Genomic DNA, 16,888 nt, shown 5'->3' with positions numbered 1-16,888 from the left:
TAAACTGGAAACCAATAAAAAATATTGTATTAGTTTGGTTATTGGTTTAGCGTATTTGAAAAAGCGAAAACTGATAAATTGAATTAATAATACATAAAATCTAATCAAACAGACTGATGCACACCCCTACTGAAAAATACTATTAAAAAAAGACATTTTTAGAGACGATTTATATAAACCTTTTAATCTCTCTTATTTGAAATTTAATTTTACAATAACTTCATTTAATTGTAAGCTGCTTCTTCTTTTTTTTAGCAACTAACAATTTTTTAATACCCATTAACAAACAAAACTTTAATAAGTTTAGATACAACTTTTTATTTTCTTAAGTAAACAAACTACAATAACACTATGACACTACTAATTAAGTGTAATTGTAAGCTCTTCTAATGAATTCTTAAGAAAAAGTTCAAAGAAGTGCATTAGATATCACATAACTCAAAATTGAAAATATGAAATTGAAGATTTTATTACTCAATTAAAACCTATACGTATATGAATAAATACACAGAAAGAATGTTATTGACAAAATTAAATTGCATTCTTTTCAATTTATTTTATATGAATTTGTTTGGTCCAAATGCAAGTTATACAAAGACTAGTAGTAATATATAAATTGTAGTTGATGAATTATAAGCACAGAAATTAGAATGCATATATTATTTGTTTTTGTATTTTTGATTTGTAACAAAATTTAGCATACAATGAAATAAGCCAAATTAAAGTGGCTATTGCAGCTTAGAGACAATACCATATGTTTCTTCCTCCTAATGTGGTTTGTAATTCATAACTTGATAATTCCTTTTAAATCGCATTTATCAAATGCAACTTATGTGATTAATAGGTTATGTTTAGAAATCATGATTTATCGTTATTTTTATGAGTCATGATTATTAAGTTGTATTTAATAAGAACAATTTTGTTAGTTGCATTTTTCTAATGCTATATATAATTTTTTGAAAATTCTGATTTGCATGTGTTTTGACGTAACTTGTAACATTTAATAAAGAGTGATTTAAAGATAATTGAAAAACATTTTTTGTATTGAACACATGTTAGATAAACCTTAACACAATTCAATTCAAGTGATTTGATAGGTTTTTGAAAATTCTTTTTCACCTCTCTGGTTATTATTTGTTTTCACTTTTTTTGGTGCAAAAATAGACACTTGTAAAATTAGAGCCAAATTCCTTACATTTTAAGGTAGCTTTACAGTAGAATTCATGTACCATATTATTATATTAATTAATTTGGTTTTATCTAATATTTATATTTTTCAATTTTGAGTGTGTATAAATAAATATTTAAATTTGTATAAAATTAAATAAGTAGACATACGCGTTCTACGTGACATACTATATGTAAGATGCTAAGTAGAATATGTATGTCTATTTATTCAACTTTATACAAATTTAAATGCATATTTGTGCACATTAAAAAAATTGAAGAACATAAATGACAAATAAAACCAAATTAAACGGCATTATGTTGATATTATTATATTATATATATTCTATCTCTTTTTGACTTGAAGATTCTACACAAAGACTGATAAAAGAAATTTTAACTAAATTTCTCTTGTTCCCATTTCAGTACAAGTGTTGATGTTTACATATGTATGTCAAAAAATGCGGTGGAAGATATGTATAAATATGGGATATATTGAAGAATTTCATCTTATTTTCTTGTTTTACATTTTGAGCTGCTGGAACCTTGCAGAAACAACTAGAGTAACATCTACTCTGCCAACTGCCATGGGAAGAAGTTAGTTTTCTAAACTAAAATCACTTCATTGTCTATCTTTTTTTCTATATCTGTATTATTTGAGTCAGTTTGTGCACTATCTCAATTATTTATGACGTATTTATTTTTTTATATTTAAATTATTTGAGTTAGTTTATGCGTACCTCTATTATTTATGACCTATCTTTTTTTTTTATATCCGGATTGTTTGAGTCAGTTATTTGTGCACACCATGATTATTATGACTTATCTTTTTCTCTATAGCCGGATTATTTGAGTACTGATTATTTATGACATGTCTTTTTCTCTATATCTATATTGTTTAAGTTAGTTTGTGCGCATCTTAATTATTTATAACATGTTCACAACAGCACATGTGTAGAGTTATATGAGGAACCTGTTACCTCGCATAGATGCGAGCGCATGTATAAGATAACTCTGTCAACTTGGGATTAAGAATTTTTGCATGTGTTTTTTCTGCTATGATATTATCTAGTTGTCAAGTTTGGATTTTTTGAAGTGTGGAGAAGATGTTAACATGGGAATTCTTCTGAATTTACTTTCTGGGGTGGGGATTTGTATTTTCTTGGATTAGAAGAGGATAAATTGTGTTTTTTAAAAGAAAAAATGTTTTGGTAGGTTACTGTGCTCTTATTTTGCTGTCAAGTTTGGGTTCTATTCTGAATATATCATATGGACACTCAATTATTAATACAATAGATGACAGCAAGTTTGGGTTCTACACTCTGTTTAGATTACTTCAACAAGACTTGCAAAAGTACTAGATTACGTACATTGGTCACTGGAATTGCTTTTTTGGTTGTAGGACCTGCTAGGTGTTATCGACAAATAAAGGGAAAGCCCTATCCGAAATCGCGATTTTGTCGTGGTGTGCCTGATCCTAAGATCAGGATTTACGATGTGGCATGAAGAAAAAGGGGGTCGATGTGTTCCCGTGCTGTGTGCATTTGGTTAGTTGGGAGAAAGAGAATGTGTCTAGTGAGGCATTGGAAGCTGCACGTATCGCGTGCAACAAGTACATGGCCAAGAATGCAGGAAAAGATAGTTTTCATCTGAGGGTCAGAGCTCACCCTTACCATGTTTTGCGCATAAACAAAATGTTGTCCTGTGCTGGAGCTGATAGGCTCCAGACAGGTATGAGGGGAGCATTCGGCAAGCCTCTTGGTACTTGTGCGCGTATTTCTATTGGCCAAGTGCTGTTGTCTGTTAGATGCAGGGATTCAAACTCTCATCATGCCCAAGAAGCTCTCCGTCGTGCAAAGTTCAAGTTTCCTGGTCGCCAGAAAATCATCGTCAGCAGTAAATGGTATTGCTTTATCTGCTTCAGCTGAACTTATTCCTATAATTTGCCGCTAATGCTATCAGATTTGACATAAAAGTTTTCTGCAAAGACACAGGATTGTTATAAAATCTCGACACTCTAAGATGGTTCTTATACCCGCGTTTTCTCTTGCATTTCAGGGGGTTCACACCTTTCAAACGTAGCGATTACCTGAAATGGAGAGCTGAGAACAGGATCGTGCCAGATGGTGTCAATGCTAAGGTTCGACATTCATTTTGTACCCCTAATAGAACCTTTTTTTATAACGGCAGAAATCCCCAATCCGGCAATTGTTAGTTTAATATGAAGAACGATAAGTGTCCTGTTAGGCTGTCCTAGCAAGAACCTGCCCCTATAAAAAAACGAGACTTTACTAAACAAACCAAGAATCACTCTATCTTTAGTCAATCAACAGCTAAATTTCCTTCTCTGATGCATTCATTGTATAAGGCATAGTGCTAGATTGTCTTCCATGAACCAAGTTACTGAAGTATATGTACTTACCATAGCATAATCCTCATATTCTATCTGGTATTATGTAACATGGTCAGCATTGTACATGTAACTAAGTTCATACTTTCAGTTCTTTTCTTTTTTTGGCTTCCAGCTCCTTGGCTGTCATGGACCATTAGCTGCAAGGTAACCCTGGACATGCATTTTTACCAGGGACTGTTTGAGACTGAATATGATTCATGATGCTATGTACACTATATCATATGTTGTTTAGTAGCTAGTGTAGTTTTTTTTAGCTCTATAGGAAGTACAATAAAGCGAAATAAAGGAACTAGTTGATATCCTTCACTAGTTAGATCAGATTTTAGTCTATGTTGCTCGGTCTGTCCAAAAATGTTGCCGCACTCATGTCAGATACTCAAACTGCACTATTTTTGAAAGATCCAACACGCCCCCTCAACATTTTTGAAGAAGAGATAGCCAGCAACAGGGTCTTGGCTTGTGTTATGTATTTATTGGTGTACATTCTCTTATGTCTATTTGTGACAGTATGGGTAGGACTGTATATAAGGAATAAAATTTCATACTTTTCCAATCAGAAATCCATAAATTTTAAAAATAAAATCCGAAGTCTAATCTATAATACAAAAATCTAAATCAAATATCCAAAAAAGTTTGGACTTCGAGTCTGCCCAAACTATGCCCACCCCTAGTTCTGTCCCATAACAATGTGTCCTCCTGAGCTTGACATAGATTCACGGGTTTGGTTTAGAGTTCCTCAAGTCTCGTATACACCTTGTTTAATAAGTTGCTGCAACTCTGAGGTGATGTGCAAGGCCCACACATGAGATAAATGACATTGCCAAGAGGCCTCATATAGATTCCATCTTCACGGAGCTTCTGAAGGAGAGATCTAGCATATAGAGAAGCATAACTGCATGTTTTGAGACAAAATTCAGCTTCAGAAGTATCACAATGGGAAACTTTGGGATTACACAGCAACCTAAAAGATGCAGTACAAGCAAGATAAAACCACAACAGAAAGTGACCTTTTTTGGTGAAAAATCTATATAGAAATCGACTAGAAATCAAATGCCGGAGCTACAACAAACAGATGCATAAACACTGATGAGCATCAGATATGAGCAACATAACAACAGTCCTCCATATGGTGACTGACTTTTGTGATAAATCTAAGAAAGGAACTGACTTTTTATGGTGTTCTTGTGAATCAAATGCCTGCACCACAAATCAGATGTATGAACATTGTTTTTTTTTTGGTGATAAATCTAAGAGAGGAACTGACTATTATGGTGGTTCTTGGTTTCTTGCTAATCAAATGCCTGCACTACAACAAACAGATGTACAAACTGAGGTTTTTTGTGAAAAATCTAAGGAACCAACCGACTTTGATGGTGTTCTTGCTAATCAAATGCATGCACTACAAGTCTACAACAATCAGATGTACAAACATTGATGAGCAAAGCATCACAGGCCGACATAACACCATGTTTAGTTCCAATAAACAGAGTGGGACAGTGAAGGAGAAAGAAACTAATTGTTCACTTCCCTTGAGTAAGGTCTGGTTACTTTACTTCCAATTGCTTTATCCCAAAAAAAGGAAAGGAAAAATACTTCCAATCGTTTGGTACCATAAAAAAGGAAGATTTTAGTTCCATATAGTTTTAGGATGGAGAACAAGATGGTTTTTTTTCTCCTTTTTGATGAAGTAATAGTAATATTTTTAGAAATGTTTGGCACAAAAATAACACCTGCGTACAAGAAGTATATCAAAAAGCAGCAAAACTACAAAAAGATGTGGTTTTCTACAAAGGCGCCAATCTTCTATACAAAAAGGAATCACATCCCCAAAAGGAGGAAATTAGCCTTTACTTTTAGTTCACTTCCTGATCTCTCAATTTCATTTCCACTCCTCAAACTCTTCTCTTTTCATATCACCAAACATAATATAGGTGTAATGCAGAGGCAACAGAGCAAAAAACCAGAAAGCATTACTAATGTTTCAAGGATACCTTTGAACCAGGTTGCTAAAAAACAGAGATTTATCTCTCTACCAGATCTGATATGGACCAAGCTAGTCATCTATTGTTTTAATAACTTTCGAGGTATCATGAGAGAATAAGTTCCATGACCGCATGAACCAAAGTGAAAATAATCACTGGTATGGTGAGCACTTGTCAAGGCGGAATAACAGTCATGCTCTTAGGGATCAAACTAGCGATTGTTCTCATTGTTTTTATGGCTTTGGAGGTTTTCATGAGAGAACACAGGGTTGTCATGAGCCAGAGAGACAGTACTCACTTGTGGGGAGAGCGGTTGTCAGCAGGGGAATAACAGGCATGCTCTTAGGGGCAGTACCTAAAGTGGGTCGGACTGTATAGCCAATCTCATAGAAATGCTCTATTCAATAAAAAAACATTTCAATACAATCAGTCCATTCTGAAAGGGACACATACGTGGATGTTAATATTAGATTTAATTTTCCACCCTTGGCCTAATCAGAAAACACTGTAAGAACAGTAATTGGAGACGACCATTGAGAATGCTTCACAGCTAAGGTATGATGTACTGTGGTTCCTCTCATTTTATCACTTAAAAAGATTTTACGATAGGTGTTTCAACAAATATTACTTGCAAATCAATGTTTGTTTAATTTTGATCATTATTTCAACTTCAACTTGAAATAGAGGATTTGGAGTTGAAAAACTAGTTTGAGGAGTATTTCAGTGAAAACTATAACCATTTCACTCACAAAGCTTAAGCCTTTTTTATTAAAGTAAAATTCATATCCAAACACAATTTCGAACTCCAAAAACTCTTTTGCAACATCAGCTTCCAATACTAGTTCTTTTCTTTTTGAGAAGGTAAAGGAATTTTATTGATACAGTAGAACAAAGGATGTGTTATAGGAACTGTACAACGTTGTCGAAGCAAAACAACAAAGGTAGCAAAAGTATTCTCTATCTAGTCCAGTACGGATTCTATCATCTGTACCACTAATTCAGCCTCATTTACATTTTCCAGCTAAGCAAAACAAAAGTATACAATTAGGCTTTAACTTGTTGACAGAGTCATACACTAGTTTTTACAACTTCGACCAAAAATTGTCCAAACAGTGTGCTCCTTTGGGAAGGCAAATAAGTCCCACACGTAAGTTTTGCATGCTACTACCAACAAATAATTCATGTCAAAAAAGCAGTCTCTAGCTAATCAAATGTCTTAAATAAGCTTCTACATGATTCTTAATTTGAGCTCTATGTCACAGCTTACATATGGTCACTTTAATATGGTATTCAAGGTAAGCATAAGAATTTCCATGTTTAAACAATCACTGTATTGACAATGAGAACCAATAAAAAACTCCTAATTTACAAGAAAGTAGAATAAACTGCATACCCAGCATTAGAGCCTTCTGCTCGAAGTTCCAATGCACATAAAGTCCCCAACACAACCACTCTGTGCACTGCTGGAAGTAAGGAAATTTGTCTCACCATGTCTGGATCCCACAGCTGCAAACATCCAAGAAATGATGAGGTGGGAGACACAAAATAACATGTTAAAAACAAGATGTTGGGAATTCATCTTTTATAACAGGCCCCTTACAAGTTTTTTTACAAGATGACCTAGCGTTACTGCCTAATTTTTTGTTCAAATTAATCGATGGATAAAGGTAGAAATTTGGGTCAATGTAATGGCTCTGGATACCATCTTCAGTACTAGTTTGAATAGCTGGTACAAAGAACCTATGTTACGCAGATTCATTTATGGGTATGTGTGTAGCACGGTGTGTGGAAGTATCCAGCATGATTACAAAAGGTATTTTGCTATATTTTAGTGGCTTTTACTAAGAATAAGCAGAGAGTACACTTATCAAGGCAAATGAAGGATCCATGTAATATAGCAAAAGCCATACAGTGATTTTAAAGTCGATCAAAATCACACTTGATACTTGTGTGCCCCAAATATTTTGGCATACGACACTAACATGCTTGCCCAGCTTCGACAGGTTGCAAATTTAAGGGCTCCAATTGTTTGTGCAAAGAGATTTTTAATTAGAGAAATTGCATAAATAGCCGCACACCACAAAAAATAGCAGGAAGATGTATAATATATACATATTATGTATATTGGTTAGCAGATATAAATACTTTTGGCTGAGCAGCCAAATGTGTGACCTCCCCTTCTAATTATCCTGAGAACATTGTGCTGAATAGTCTGAAACAAGGACATTTGCATGTTTCCACCAAAACAGTCCAGGAGCCCCCAAAAAAACAGTTTTTTTATCGAGAGAAAACGGAAAACTATTATAACTTTCATAAAAATGAGGAGTGACACTGTTTTCGGGAACAGAAAGGGAATGCAACTTTTAGTGATCGTTGTATTTATAATGTGCAAGATCCTGGTGACTAAAGTACAATAACATTTATCAGCCAACTGCATTTTCACATACCTCCCTGAGCAACATAGCTTCAGATATCAGATTATGATTTGTTTTGGAGTCCTTAAACCATTTGATTGACTTTACAGCAGCTGTACAACCCACTGCATGTGCAGTGTAAGAGTGACCGTGCAAGAGTGCCTGGAGCTGAAGCAAAGAAATGAGGTTACACCACCAATCATATGATGTTATATTTCAGGACTTGAATTGGGTGTAACCACCCAATGAGAAGCAAAATGTGCATTTTAGCAGATCCAACAAAGTTTTGGCTGAAACAAGTTTTTCGCTCACAGAAGCAAATACTTGACAAGCAGATGGTAAACACTGATGAACATACCTTTGAATCTCCAACAAATGATTCAAATACAGCTTCTGATGCTAAAGTGGTAGCCAAGGGCACAATGCCACCAGTCATCAACTTGGCAAAGCAGGCTATATCTGGCTTACAGCGGATAAACTCCGTAGCAGACTGAAAAAGCAAAAGACAGAAATTGAAATTCTTAAAACCAGAGAAGTGACACATCGAGTGATCTGGCTAAGAACCCAGAAACTCATACGTCAAGTAATCTAGCAAACAAACCTCTGCTCCCAGACGCCAGAATCCTGTAAAAACCTCATCGAAAATAACAGGAATTTTTTGATTTCGGCATTCTTTAACTAGTACTCTCTGAAATAGTGGATCAACCATTTCCATTCCTCCAGCGCCCTGTATCACTGCAAATAATTGCAAGTAAACCGCATTGCTACAGAAAGTTGAAGAATCATTATGAATAGCCTAAAATATTCTTAATTAACTGTCACCGTAAACTAAGAAATTCATTAAGAATATTTTACAAAATATTACTTGATTGTTTTATAAGAAATAATTAAAAGTTCCATGAATTAGAAAAAATTATTTATCTCATATAGCCAAAAACCCCTATATGGAAAGCCATTGCACATGTTGTTCACCAACAATTTCAAAAAGAAAAGTAAACCATATATGATAAAGATTATGAAGAAGAAAGATCCAAAAAAGTAAATGCATCTAGAATTATGTAAAGCATGAGTCATGAGCAAGAAGGAAAAGATAGGGGGACAGAAAAGGCTAAAAAGAAACTTGTGCATATGTCAAAGTCTTGCCTGGTTCTATAATCAATGCTCCAGTCCGAGTAGATCCGCTTGAGTCAATAATTAGCTGTAGTGTTTTCCATATATACGAATGATATATATCAGCAAGATTTGAAGTGTCGCGGCTTTCCTTGAATATGTTCTCGCGCAAACTGAAAGCTGAAAAAGAAACCAATGCTTATAGTATTGAAAAATTGAAATAAGAATATCACCAGAAGTTACGCTTCACTGACTCAAATCTTCAAGACTGGGATTTAGAGTTTCAATCTCCTGAGGAAGGCTAAGTTTCCAAACACCATCACGCATGGCAACTGTTGGTGGATCTAAAAATTGACCTCTTCCCTTATACCTGCAAATTTACAATATGTTCAATACTTCAATTTTTGCCTAAGGACAAAACTGTAAAGATATCATGGTCACCCTAACTGCCAAGACATACACAATATGACATGGAATGTATGAGTTCAAAGGATAAAAGAGTGAAGTTCCTAGATCAAAACAGAACCCAGGAAGATTCAGTCTGACAAAATTAGGCATAGCATATTTCTTTAACCACTATGAGCACCAAAAGAAAGGTACAAGGTTTCTTTTTAATTTCATATACTACTAATTAAACAGCAGTATCAAATTGCTCGCACAAATCAGGATGATCATCATGAACTTCACATAACTATCTTAAATAGCTCTACGTTTTGGCACTTTTTTTAGGGCACTTGATCATGTGGAATAGCTTCCTTAAATAGGAGCCCAAGTAATCAGGCATGGCTCTCCTACCAAAGGATCCATTCTGCCATGCATTTTAAGTAAAGCTGGATCAGGCTGATGTATTATTTTCCTACCAAGCAGATCAAGGAAAAGGCCAACTACTCCGACAAAGTTTTTGTCAGTCGCCCCTCTATTTTGGAGTTCCAAAAGAACCGAGTAAAAATGTTTGCACTGATTACATCTCACCCCCTACTTCACCATATGGATTATGGACAGTCAAATGTATTTCAATCTTCTCAAATAAATAATTTGACTTTTAATCAAATTGCCAAAGCTGTTCCAAGTAACTTCTAAAACTTGAGCAGAAATACAGTACTCACTACTCAGCTCTATCTACTGACTTTGTGTAATGTGCATGCTGCACGGCAATTTGACCCATGCTCATCTTTCTCGCATTATGCAAGGGGACACCACGATGGCGTCATAATATATTTTACACGGAAGCATCAGTTCTGCTTCAATGTTCTATATATTTGCTAACAGTAAGATTTGTTGATTTGGAAATGCATGATTTGTATAAATGAAAAAAGAACCATTATAAAAATGTTTCCCTCTTCTAGAGCCTTGGTAATCATGCAGAAAGATTTAGTCACCCACAAAATAATTGAATTATCCTGTTTAGTTATGGGTCACTGATATCTATTGGCAATGATAATTCAACCTCCCAAAAGAAATAACAAAATTCTTTCGCAGCAATGAAAAGCTGCCGCCAAAAGAAAAAATGAAATTCTTTCACAAAGATAAGGTCATACCATGGTTGCTGGTAAAAACCAGTATAAGGTGATGGCGCCTGTGCTTCCATAGCACCCAAAGTGTCGCCGTGGTAAGATCCTCTGAGGGCTAAAACCTGGTTCATGACACAGAAAGCTCCATACATAAACTAGCATTTTGCAATGCATAAGATAGAGATACTACTTATGCTTTGCTGTCAAGTTTGTGAAAGGGAAGAAACTTGAGTACTAGGTCATCTAGCATTTTCCAGCAGCATCTGACCTTAAAACTAATGTCAAGTGCCCGAAAGCGAGATGGCTTAATATGGTGAAGAAAATAAAATGAGTGATTTGAAAAAAGCTACTTAGCTTTTGCTCAAACTTGACATTGACTGAAATGACAGATCTTTACAAGCACCCAATTGGAGTGGTGCATTGATCGTTCCTTGTTCTCCAAGTACATTAAGTAAATGAAGTGGCACTTTTCAACAGTGAAAAACGATACTTTGGGACACATTTGGCCAATCAACATTATCAACTCAATGGATAAAACAAAGTGCAACTACTTGGAAGACATTGAGTATTACCAACCTTCAAATCAACACGACTTTCAGCATTCTCAGCCACCAAATCATCAGAGACAATCTTGTGATCAAACAAGAACTTCCGTAGTGCCATTTTAAGAGCAATTTCAATTGCAGTAGAGCCATTATCTGAAAAGTATACTCGCGAAGCCCATCCTACAAAAACAACGTTGTTAGAAAACTAATCTTGGTGCACTCTCGAAGTATTTAACATTATACAGGTATACAAACAGACACGGAAAACATTATGCCACACAAGAATTGTTGCAATACCATTTCATAAGATTTAGGTACAGTCTTAACTAAAAATTTGGACATAAATATCTAAGAAATATGTTTTAGGACATTTGAGAAGAAACAAATGAAAAGGAATTCCAATAGCTTCCTATCTGCACATCATGTAGATATAGTTTTCATGGTTATGGAACAAGCATAAAGGAATGTACGATTCCAAAACAGCACGACCACTTCTCAGAATTTTCAAGACACCAAAAAAAATTGATATGAGCATAAAAGTTAAAATCGAGGCATTTCTTGCCTATATAGGTAGTGTTTGGCTGCTTATGTTTTGATAGTTAGATTTTTTGCCGAACAATTTTTTTTTGAAGGTAAACTTCTTGCCGAACATGTAGGAATAAAACAGATTACAGGTTGATAAAGATGCAAATACATTACCACATGAAAAAATTGCTGCATGAACAATTAGCAACATGGTCCCCCAAAGAGCTGTAATCAAGAAAAACTACAACAAACTCAAATAAATATAAAGAGAGAATTCATGTAATACATGTTCTCCCATGGAGAAATACAAAGAGTTTCAATGATAAGAACACTCATTAGGCTCATAAATCCAGCTCGCTAATTTCCCTGAGAAATGACCAGGCAAGCAAGGACAGGGTTTAAAAGACAAACCTTTTCCCACGCCTTCAAGCAAAAGTTCAGCACATTCCAAAGCCGGCTCGTAAACATTTTCAGGAAACATAACATGCCCATATCTAGCAGTAGCATAACCCATATCTCGTGCAAGCTCAATCTGAAACCATCTAAAAACAAACAGAGGAAATCGAGTTACAGTCTTATATAATGCAGACAATTTAAATAACAGGGTAAAGTCTAAAAGAGAGCAAAGCAAACTGGAAAACAGCCATGCGAACAAATATAGTATTTTTGCTCCAGGAAATGTCCCTCTAACTGTAAAGATAATTTACCAAATAAAGCTTCATTTTTTTTAATTTTATTTTAGTGGTTTATTTGTTGTTTTGGCAAGGAAGAGCCACCTTCATTCAGCAGCATATAAGGAAAAAGTGTTACCATTCTCAGGAATTTCGGTTTCTCTGTTTCAGGGCATAAGGCAAAAGTATTAGCAAGGTTAGGGCTTTACATATCTAAATTATATCTAGGCACGTGACTTTTGCACTCTTGAGCTATCAGGAGAATAGTCCTCATTAATTAGCTCATTTAAGGCTCATCGGAGATGACTGCATCTATGATTGATAAGTTGATCATAAAGGGGATAATCGTTTCAACAAATTGTCAATCATATTCAATCATATGCATCTCCATTCCCCTTGTTCACTATTCGAATACAAGCATGCACATACCAAAGACAAGTTCTTGGTTATACTGACTTGCTATAAAACAATCATTGATGTTGGCTAAATTGCTATTAGCAAGGACATATCTACAGACTGACCTGTAAAGTAGCATCAGGTCCCTGTGTCCACCAACTTGCACATGCATCAAATTGTTGAGTGATTAAATCAACATTATTATTAACCTACAGCAGAAGCAGAAAATGAAACCAGGAGTAGAAGGTTAACACACAGCATAAGAAGGGAATAAATAGTTTCTCTTCTGATAAAAACAGCAGATAGATGGAAGCAGTATAACATCAAAAAAGAGGGTGAAAAAGGACATAGAGGAAAACAAGAAGAATATCAGCAATAACAATATCACTAATATGTAGATAATTCGCAGCAGTCGAAGAGTTTTAGGAAGATTATTTCTAGTACCGACTGCTGAGCATATATTTCCAAAAGTAATGTCAGAAATTCACTAGATCAATGACGAAAACACAAAAGCATTTTCATAACTTACCTCAATCTTGTGCACAGCGAAGTTTTCTCCACACCGTGAATCTATAACTGTCACATTTTCTTCTGGTACAAGTTTGTGTTGAGTAAAGGGCCACCAGAAAATATCATGTGCCTTTCTTGGCATGTTGCGTAATCGAGATGTTCTCTCCAGAAAAGCTGACTGCATTATTTCTTCAAGAGAATGAAAAGTAGACAGAGCTTCTTGGAACCACTCCATCAGGTTATTTGACATCTCCTTTGGTACAGGTGGAAGAACAAGCACAGGGACCCTGTGCCAAGAAATGAACTTTCAGCTCCTTTTGTTTCATAATGAAAATACATGGAAACAAGATTGGGTGGTACACCCATCGATATTATTGGTCTAAACTGAAGCAGTAGAAGATACTCACTGATGATGCCCAATTATTGGTGTTATACTATATTTTTACTTCAAAAGAAAAATTCAAGTCAATAGAAAAAAAGCTAAAGGTCACCTTCTCCGTAAGTAAGATGATAATGGACCCTCATTAACTAGGCCATGGTCTTCAAATACTACAGCAACAACATCGTAACCTCGAAGAGTTAAACTTTCATAGGCTGATATAGTTCCTGAAATACCCCCTAGCCTTCCATCACCAACAAGAATAGCTGGGAAGCGGAAAGGTCTGCAAAAGCAGAAAGCAAATCAAAAATTGGCTGTTGAGCAAAAAGTAAAAGTGAGAATCTGCCAAAACAAGAAACAAAAAGAAGCTGTTACATTTGAAACTTAAATGCAGCAGTATCTAAAGTATTTACGTACAAGAGAAACAGATATTCGTATTGATTTCTTTGAAATGCATCTAATTGTGGGCAATTCAGTTAAACATGATTTGATAACCAATAAGGAAAGATCTTCTTTGCAGTATTATAAGGTTGAGTGTCCACCTCTACCATTCTATTCATCTTAGTTTTGAACAATGAACAATGTGAGTAGCACGTATCCTAAAGCTGAACGCACAATTCTACTGTTTGTCTTCAGTTTTCCACTAATCCCCTTCTTGATAGATGAAGTAGTTTAGAGAACTTTGACTCTTAGTAAGATTCTCGACAAGTTCAGGTTGAAAAATATTTGTTGCTTTGCATCTTTAGTGGGCTTGTAATCATGGATTGCTACTTTAGGGGTTCAAAACAAGAGAAGATAGCTAGAAATCATGATGGTATGCTAGAAGTACTGACGGTCACATCGCCTTGTCTATAATTTTTCCTGTCAAGCAATTCCATTTGCCAACTCAATTCATCAAATAGTAGTCACTAACATAGCGCACTTGCTGCAAAAGTTGCCTACTTATAAAAGGCATCTCACTAAATTAGTCACCAAAAAAATTTCTTTGAGGAATAGTACTAATGATCACATCACTGTTAGGAATGTAAGCTGAGCTTTTGACATAGGCAACTGACTAGATTCTTTTTTGATAACCAACTTCTTCATTTGTGTTTTTTCTTACATATGTACAAGCAACTATAACATTGTCAATTAGGCTTGATATTACAGCACTCTTAACATTAAGCTCATTATACTTCATCAAAAACAAGAAACAAAAAACATTAAGCTCATTATACTTCCATGGTTCTACCAAGTCAAAGCTTGACCAAATGTATGTTTTCTTTTTCAAGATGAGAACAAAAGCTGTAAGCTTTACATCGGAGTACCAGTAAGACTAAAATTCCGGATATATCTTTCCTAGTATATTTTCATCTACAAACCAATTGTGTATCTAAGTACCTCTTATCCGCAATTAATACTCTTGGCATATTAAAAGTTAAAAAATTCCAAGGTACACGAAAAACCCACGCACCTATACAAGTCACATTGAAGTGAACCAGATGGTCCTGGACTGGCAACACCACCAGCAGTCTCGATCACACAAAAAACTTCACCTTTTTCACTTTCTGATTCAATCTCTAAGCAACCCTTCAACATCCCCAACAACTCATCATCCTCCACTCTAGCATTTTCCCTCTCTGCTACTAAATGTGGTGATAACGCCTCTTTCCACCCGTACATTGTCTTACAAACCAACTCCGAAAAACCCTTCATTTCCCAATTCTCAGACCCTTGCAATTTACTCTCCTCATACAACCCCAAATTCACAACCCCATTCCCACAGCTCACATTTTCATCCCTTTCTACTTCAAACCCGCCTCTCAAAAGAGCTTCTGAAGCTGAAACCGATGTTTTGAGCACGTGATTCGAGGCAGAAACGGAGAATTCAGGTCGATTTTTTGAGAAAAATTCAGAGTACTTATTATAAACGAAGCGGGAATCAGAGTCATCCGGGAACCCAGTTTGGACAGGCTTCAAGTAGAGGAATTTACGGTGTGGGGAAGAGAGGAAAGAAGTGGAAAGACCAGCAGAGACTAAGGTTTTTCCTAAGGAAGTGTTGGCAGCCCATATGGTGTAGATTGGGTGGCTGAGTGGGTACTCAATGGAGGTTAATGGTGGTCGTGAATGCGTTGATATAAAGCGGCGTACAGCGTTCCAGCGGCGGTAACTGCGGAGGACTCCGGCGAAGAGAGTGGTGGAAGGTGACATGGCGGAGGATGAACCCTAGAGATTTAGACTGTAGAGTGTAGAGTGTGAGAGGAAAAGGCAATGGCTAGCAGTGTAGAAATAAAATTTAGTTGGTAAAATTATGGTCTTTATTGGATAGCTCAAATCTTAACTAGTGTTTTGATAAACATATTATGTTTCCTACGGAAGCATTCCTTCAGTCTGTCTTGCTTGATTGGTTAAAAAAATATTTTAATAAGACTGTTTTACAGAAAATCTAATTAAACACTTTTTCATTTTTCGACCTTCAAAGAAATGGTAGGAACTATGATTTCGATTACTCTCTATCGACATATGCGTGAGTTGAACTGGTCATTGTGCGGAATGCATTCTAAGCCAGTCAATCAATGAAGGGATCGGGGCGCTAGGTATTTTCTTTTTTCTGGTTGTAAATGTGATCAATGCCATTGAGCTTCGATACTTTAAAATAGTAATCAAAATTAGCTTCTAAGCTTCCTTCCTTATGCTCTGGCCGACCTGACCTTTATGAACAATTTTTTCTCAGCTACCAACTTCAAAGCTTGATCTCATCTCTCTTCTTTTGAAAGTTTACTATTATTATTTGTGTGAAAGGAGTTCATCTTGAATTATCATTATCCATAATATTTGGATACTAAAATTGAACCCAAATTCATAGCTTTTGAAATAACCAACACATACCTATCGAGATTTTCAAAGAGTCACGAACATTATTTTAATATAGTAAGTAGAAGTTACCTAATTTCAGAATTACCTTATTTTTATTCTATTCATCATTTTAATAGATAGTTGAAAGAAAACAGAGAAAGATGAGAATAATGCTATGAGTCTAACAAAGTTGATTTTCTATTCAATTGTACAGAAGTGCTGGCATCACCTTTGGCTTAAAATAGTTTTTGTACTATCATTGACTTTGTTTTATTCAAGTACCAAGTAAGTCTATTCTCAAGAACCAAGCAAAATATAAGAAAGTAGCAGCTGACATATGTTGTAGATGATGAGGTAAGATAGGTTTTAAAAATCATATCTTATAGTCTGACAAAGTTCAGTATTTTAAAATCCTATTCTTCTCTTGTTG

At 35.3% G+C, this 16,888-nt stretch overlaps 1 protein-coding gene and 1 pseudogene across 1 annotated transcript; one reads left to right on the top strand and one right to left on the bottom strand.

Annotated features, from left to right (window-relative positions):
* The first annotated feature begins 1,701 nt into the window (after positions 1-1,701).
* LOC129893014 (60S ribosomal protein L10-like) lies at positions 1,702-3,762 on the top strand (annotated as a pseudogene).
* Positions 3,763-4,077: 315 nt separating this feature from the next.
* Positions 4,078-15,931, bottom strand: LOC129891640 (bifunctional dethiobiotin synthetase/7,8-diamino-pelargonic acid aminotransferase, mitochondrial). Its single transcript, XM_055967058.1, has 14 exons — positions 15,077-15,931; positions 13,736-13,906; positions 13,264-13,531; positions 12,860-12,943; positions 12,079-12,199; positions 11,174-11,322; positions 10,625-10,719; positions 9,341-9,456; positions 9,120-9,266; positions 8,578-8,711; positions 8,335-8,466; positions 8,010-8,144; positions 6,956-7,068; positions 4,078-4,472 (listed from the first exon to the last, which is right to left on the bottom strand). The coding sequence occupies exons 1-14, from the start codon at positions 15,811-15,813 to the stop codon at positions 4,307-4,309; spliced, it is 2,568 nt and encodes an 855-aa protein (XP_055823033.1). The 5' UTR covers positions 15,814-15,931; the 3' UTR covers positions 4,078-4,306.
* Between the last annotated feature and the right edge of the window lie 957 nt (positions 15,932-16,888).

This window comes from Solanum dulcamara, chromosome 6, assembly GCF_947179165.1.
Source record: "Solanum dulcamara chromosome 6, daSolDulc1.2, whole genome shotgun sequence".
NCBI lineage: Eukaryota > Viridiplantae > Streptophyta > Magnoliopsida > Solanales > Solanaceae > Solanum > Solanum dulcamara.
Note: the sequence above shows the minus strand (reverse complement) of the source record. Positions and strands in the feature narration are given on the sequence as shown.

What these genes read in the sequence shown, in the direction of transcription:
- LOC129891640 (XM_055967058.1), bottom strand. Translation starts at nt 15,813, where the DNA reads ATGTCACCTTCCACCACTCTCTTCGCCGGAGTCCTCCGCAGTTACCGC. An exon ending in GACCTGATGCTACTTTACAG is followed by an intron (nt 12,200 to 12,859) that starts GTCAGTCTGTAG and finishes AGATGGTTTCAG; the next exon opens with ATTGAGCTTGCACGAGATAT. An exon ending in GCAGAAGGCTCTAATGCTGG is followed by an intron (nt 4,473 to 6,955) that starts GTATGCAGTTTA and finishes CAAAACATGCAG; the next exon opens with TTATGCTTCTCTATATGCTA.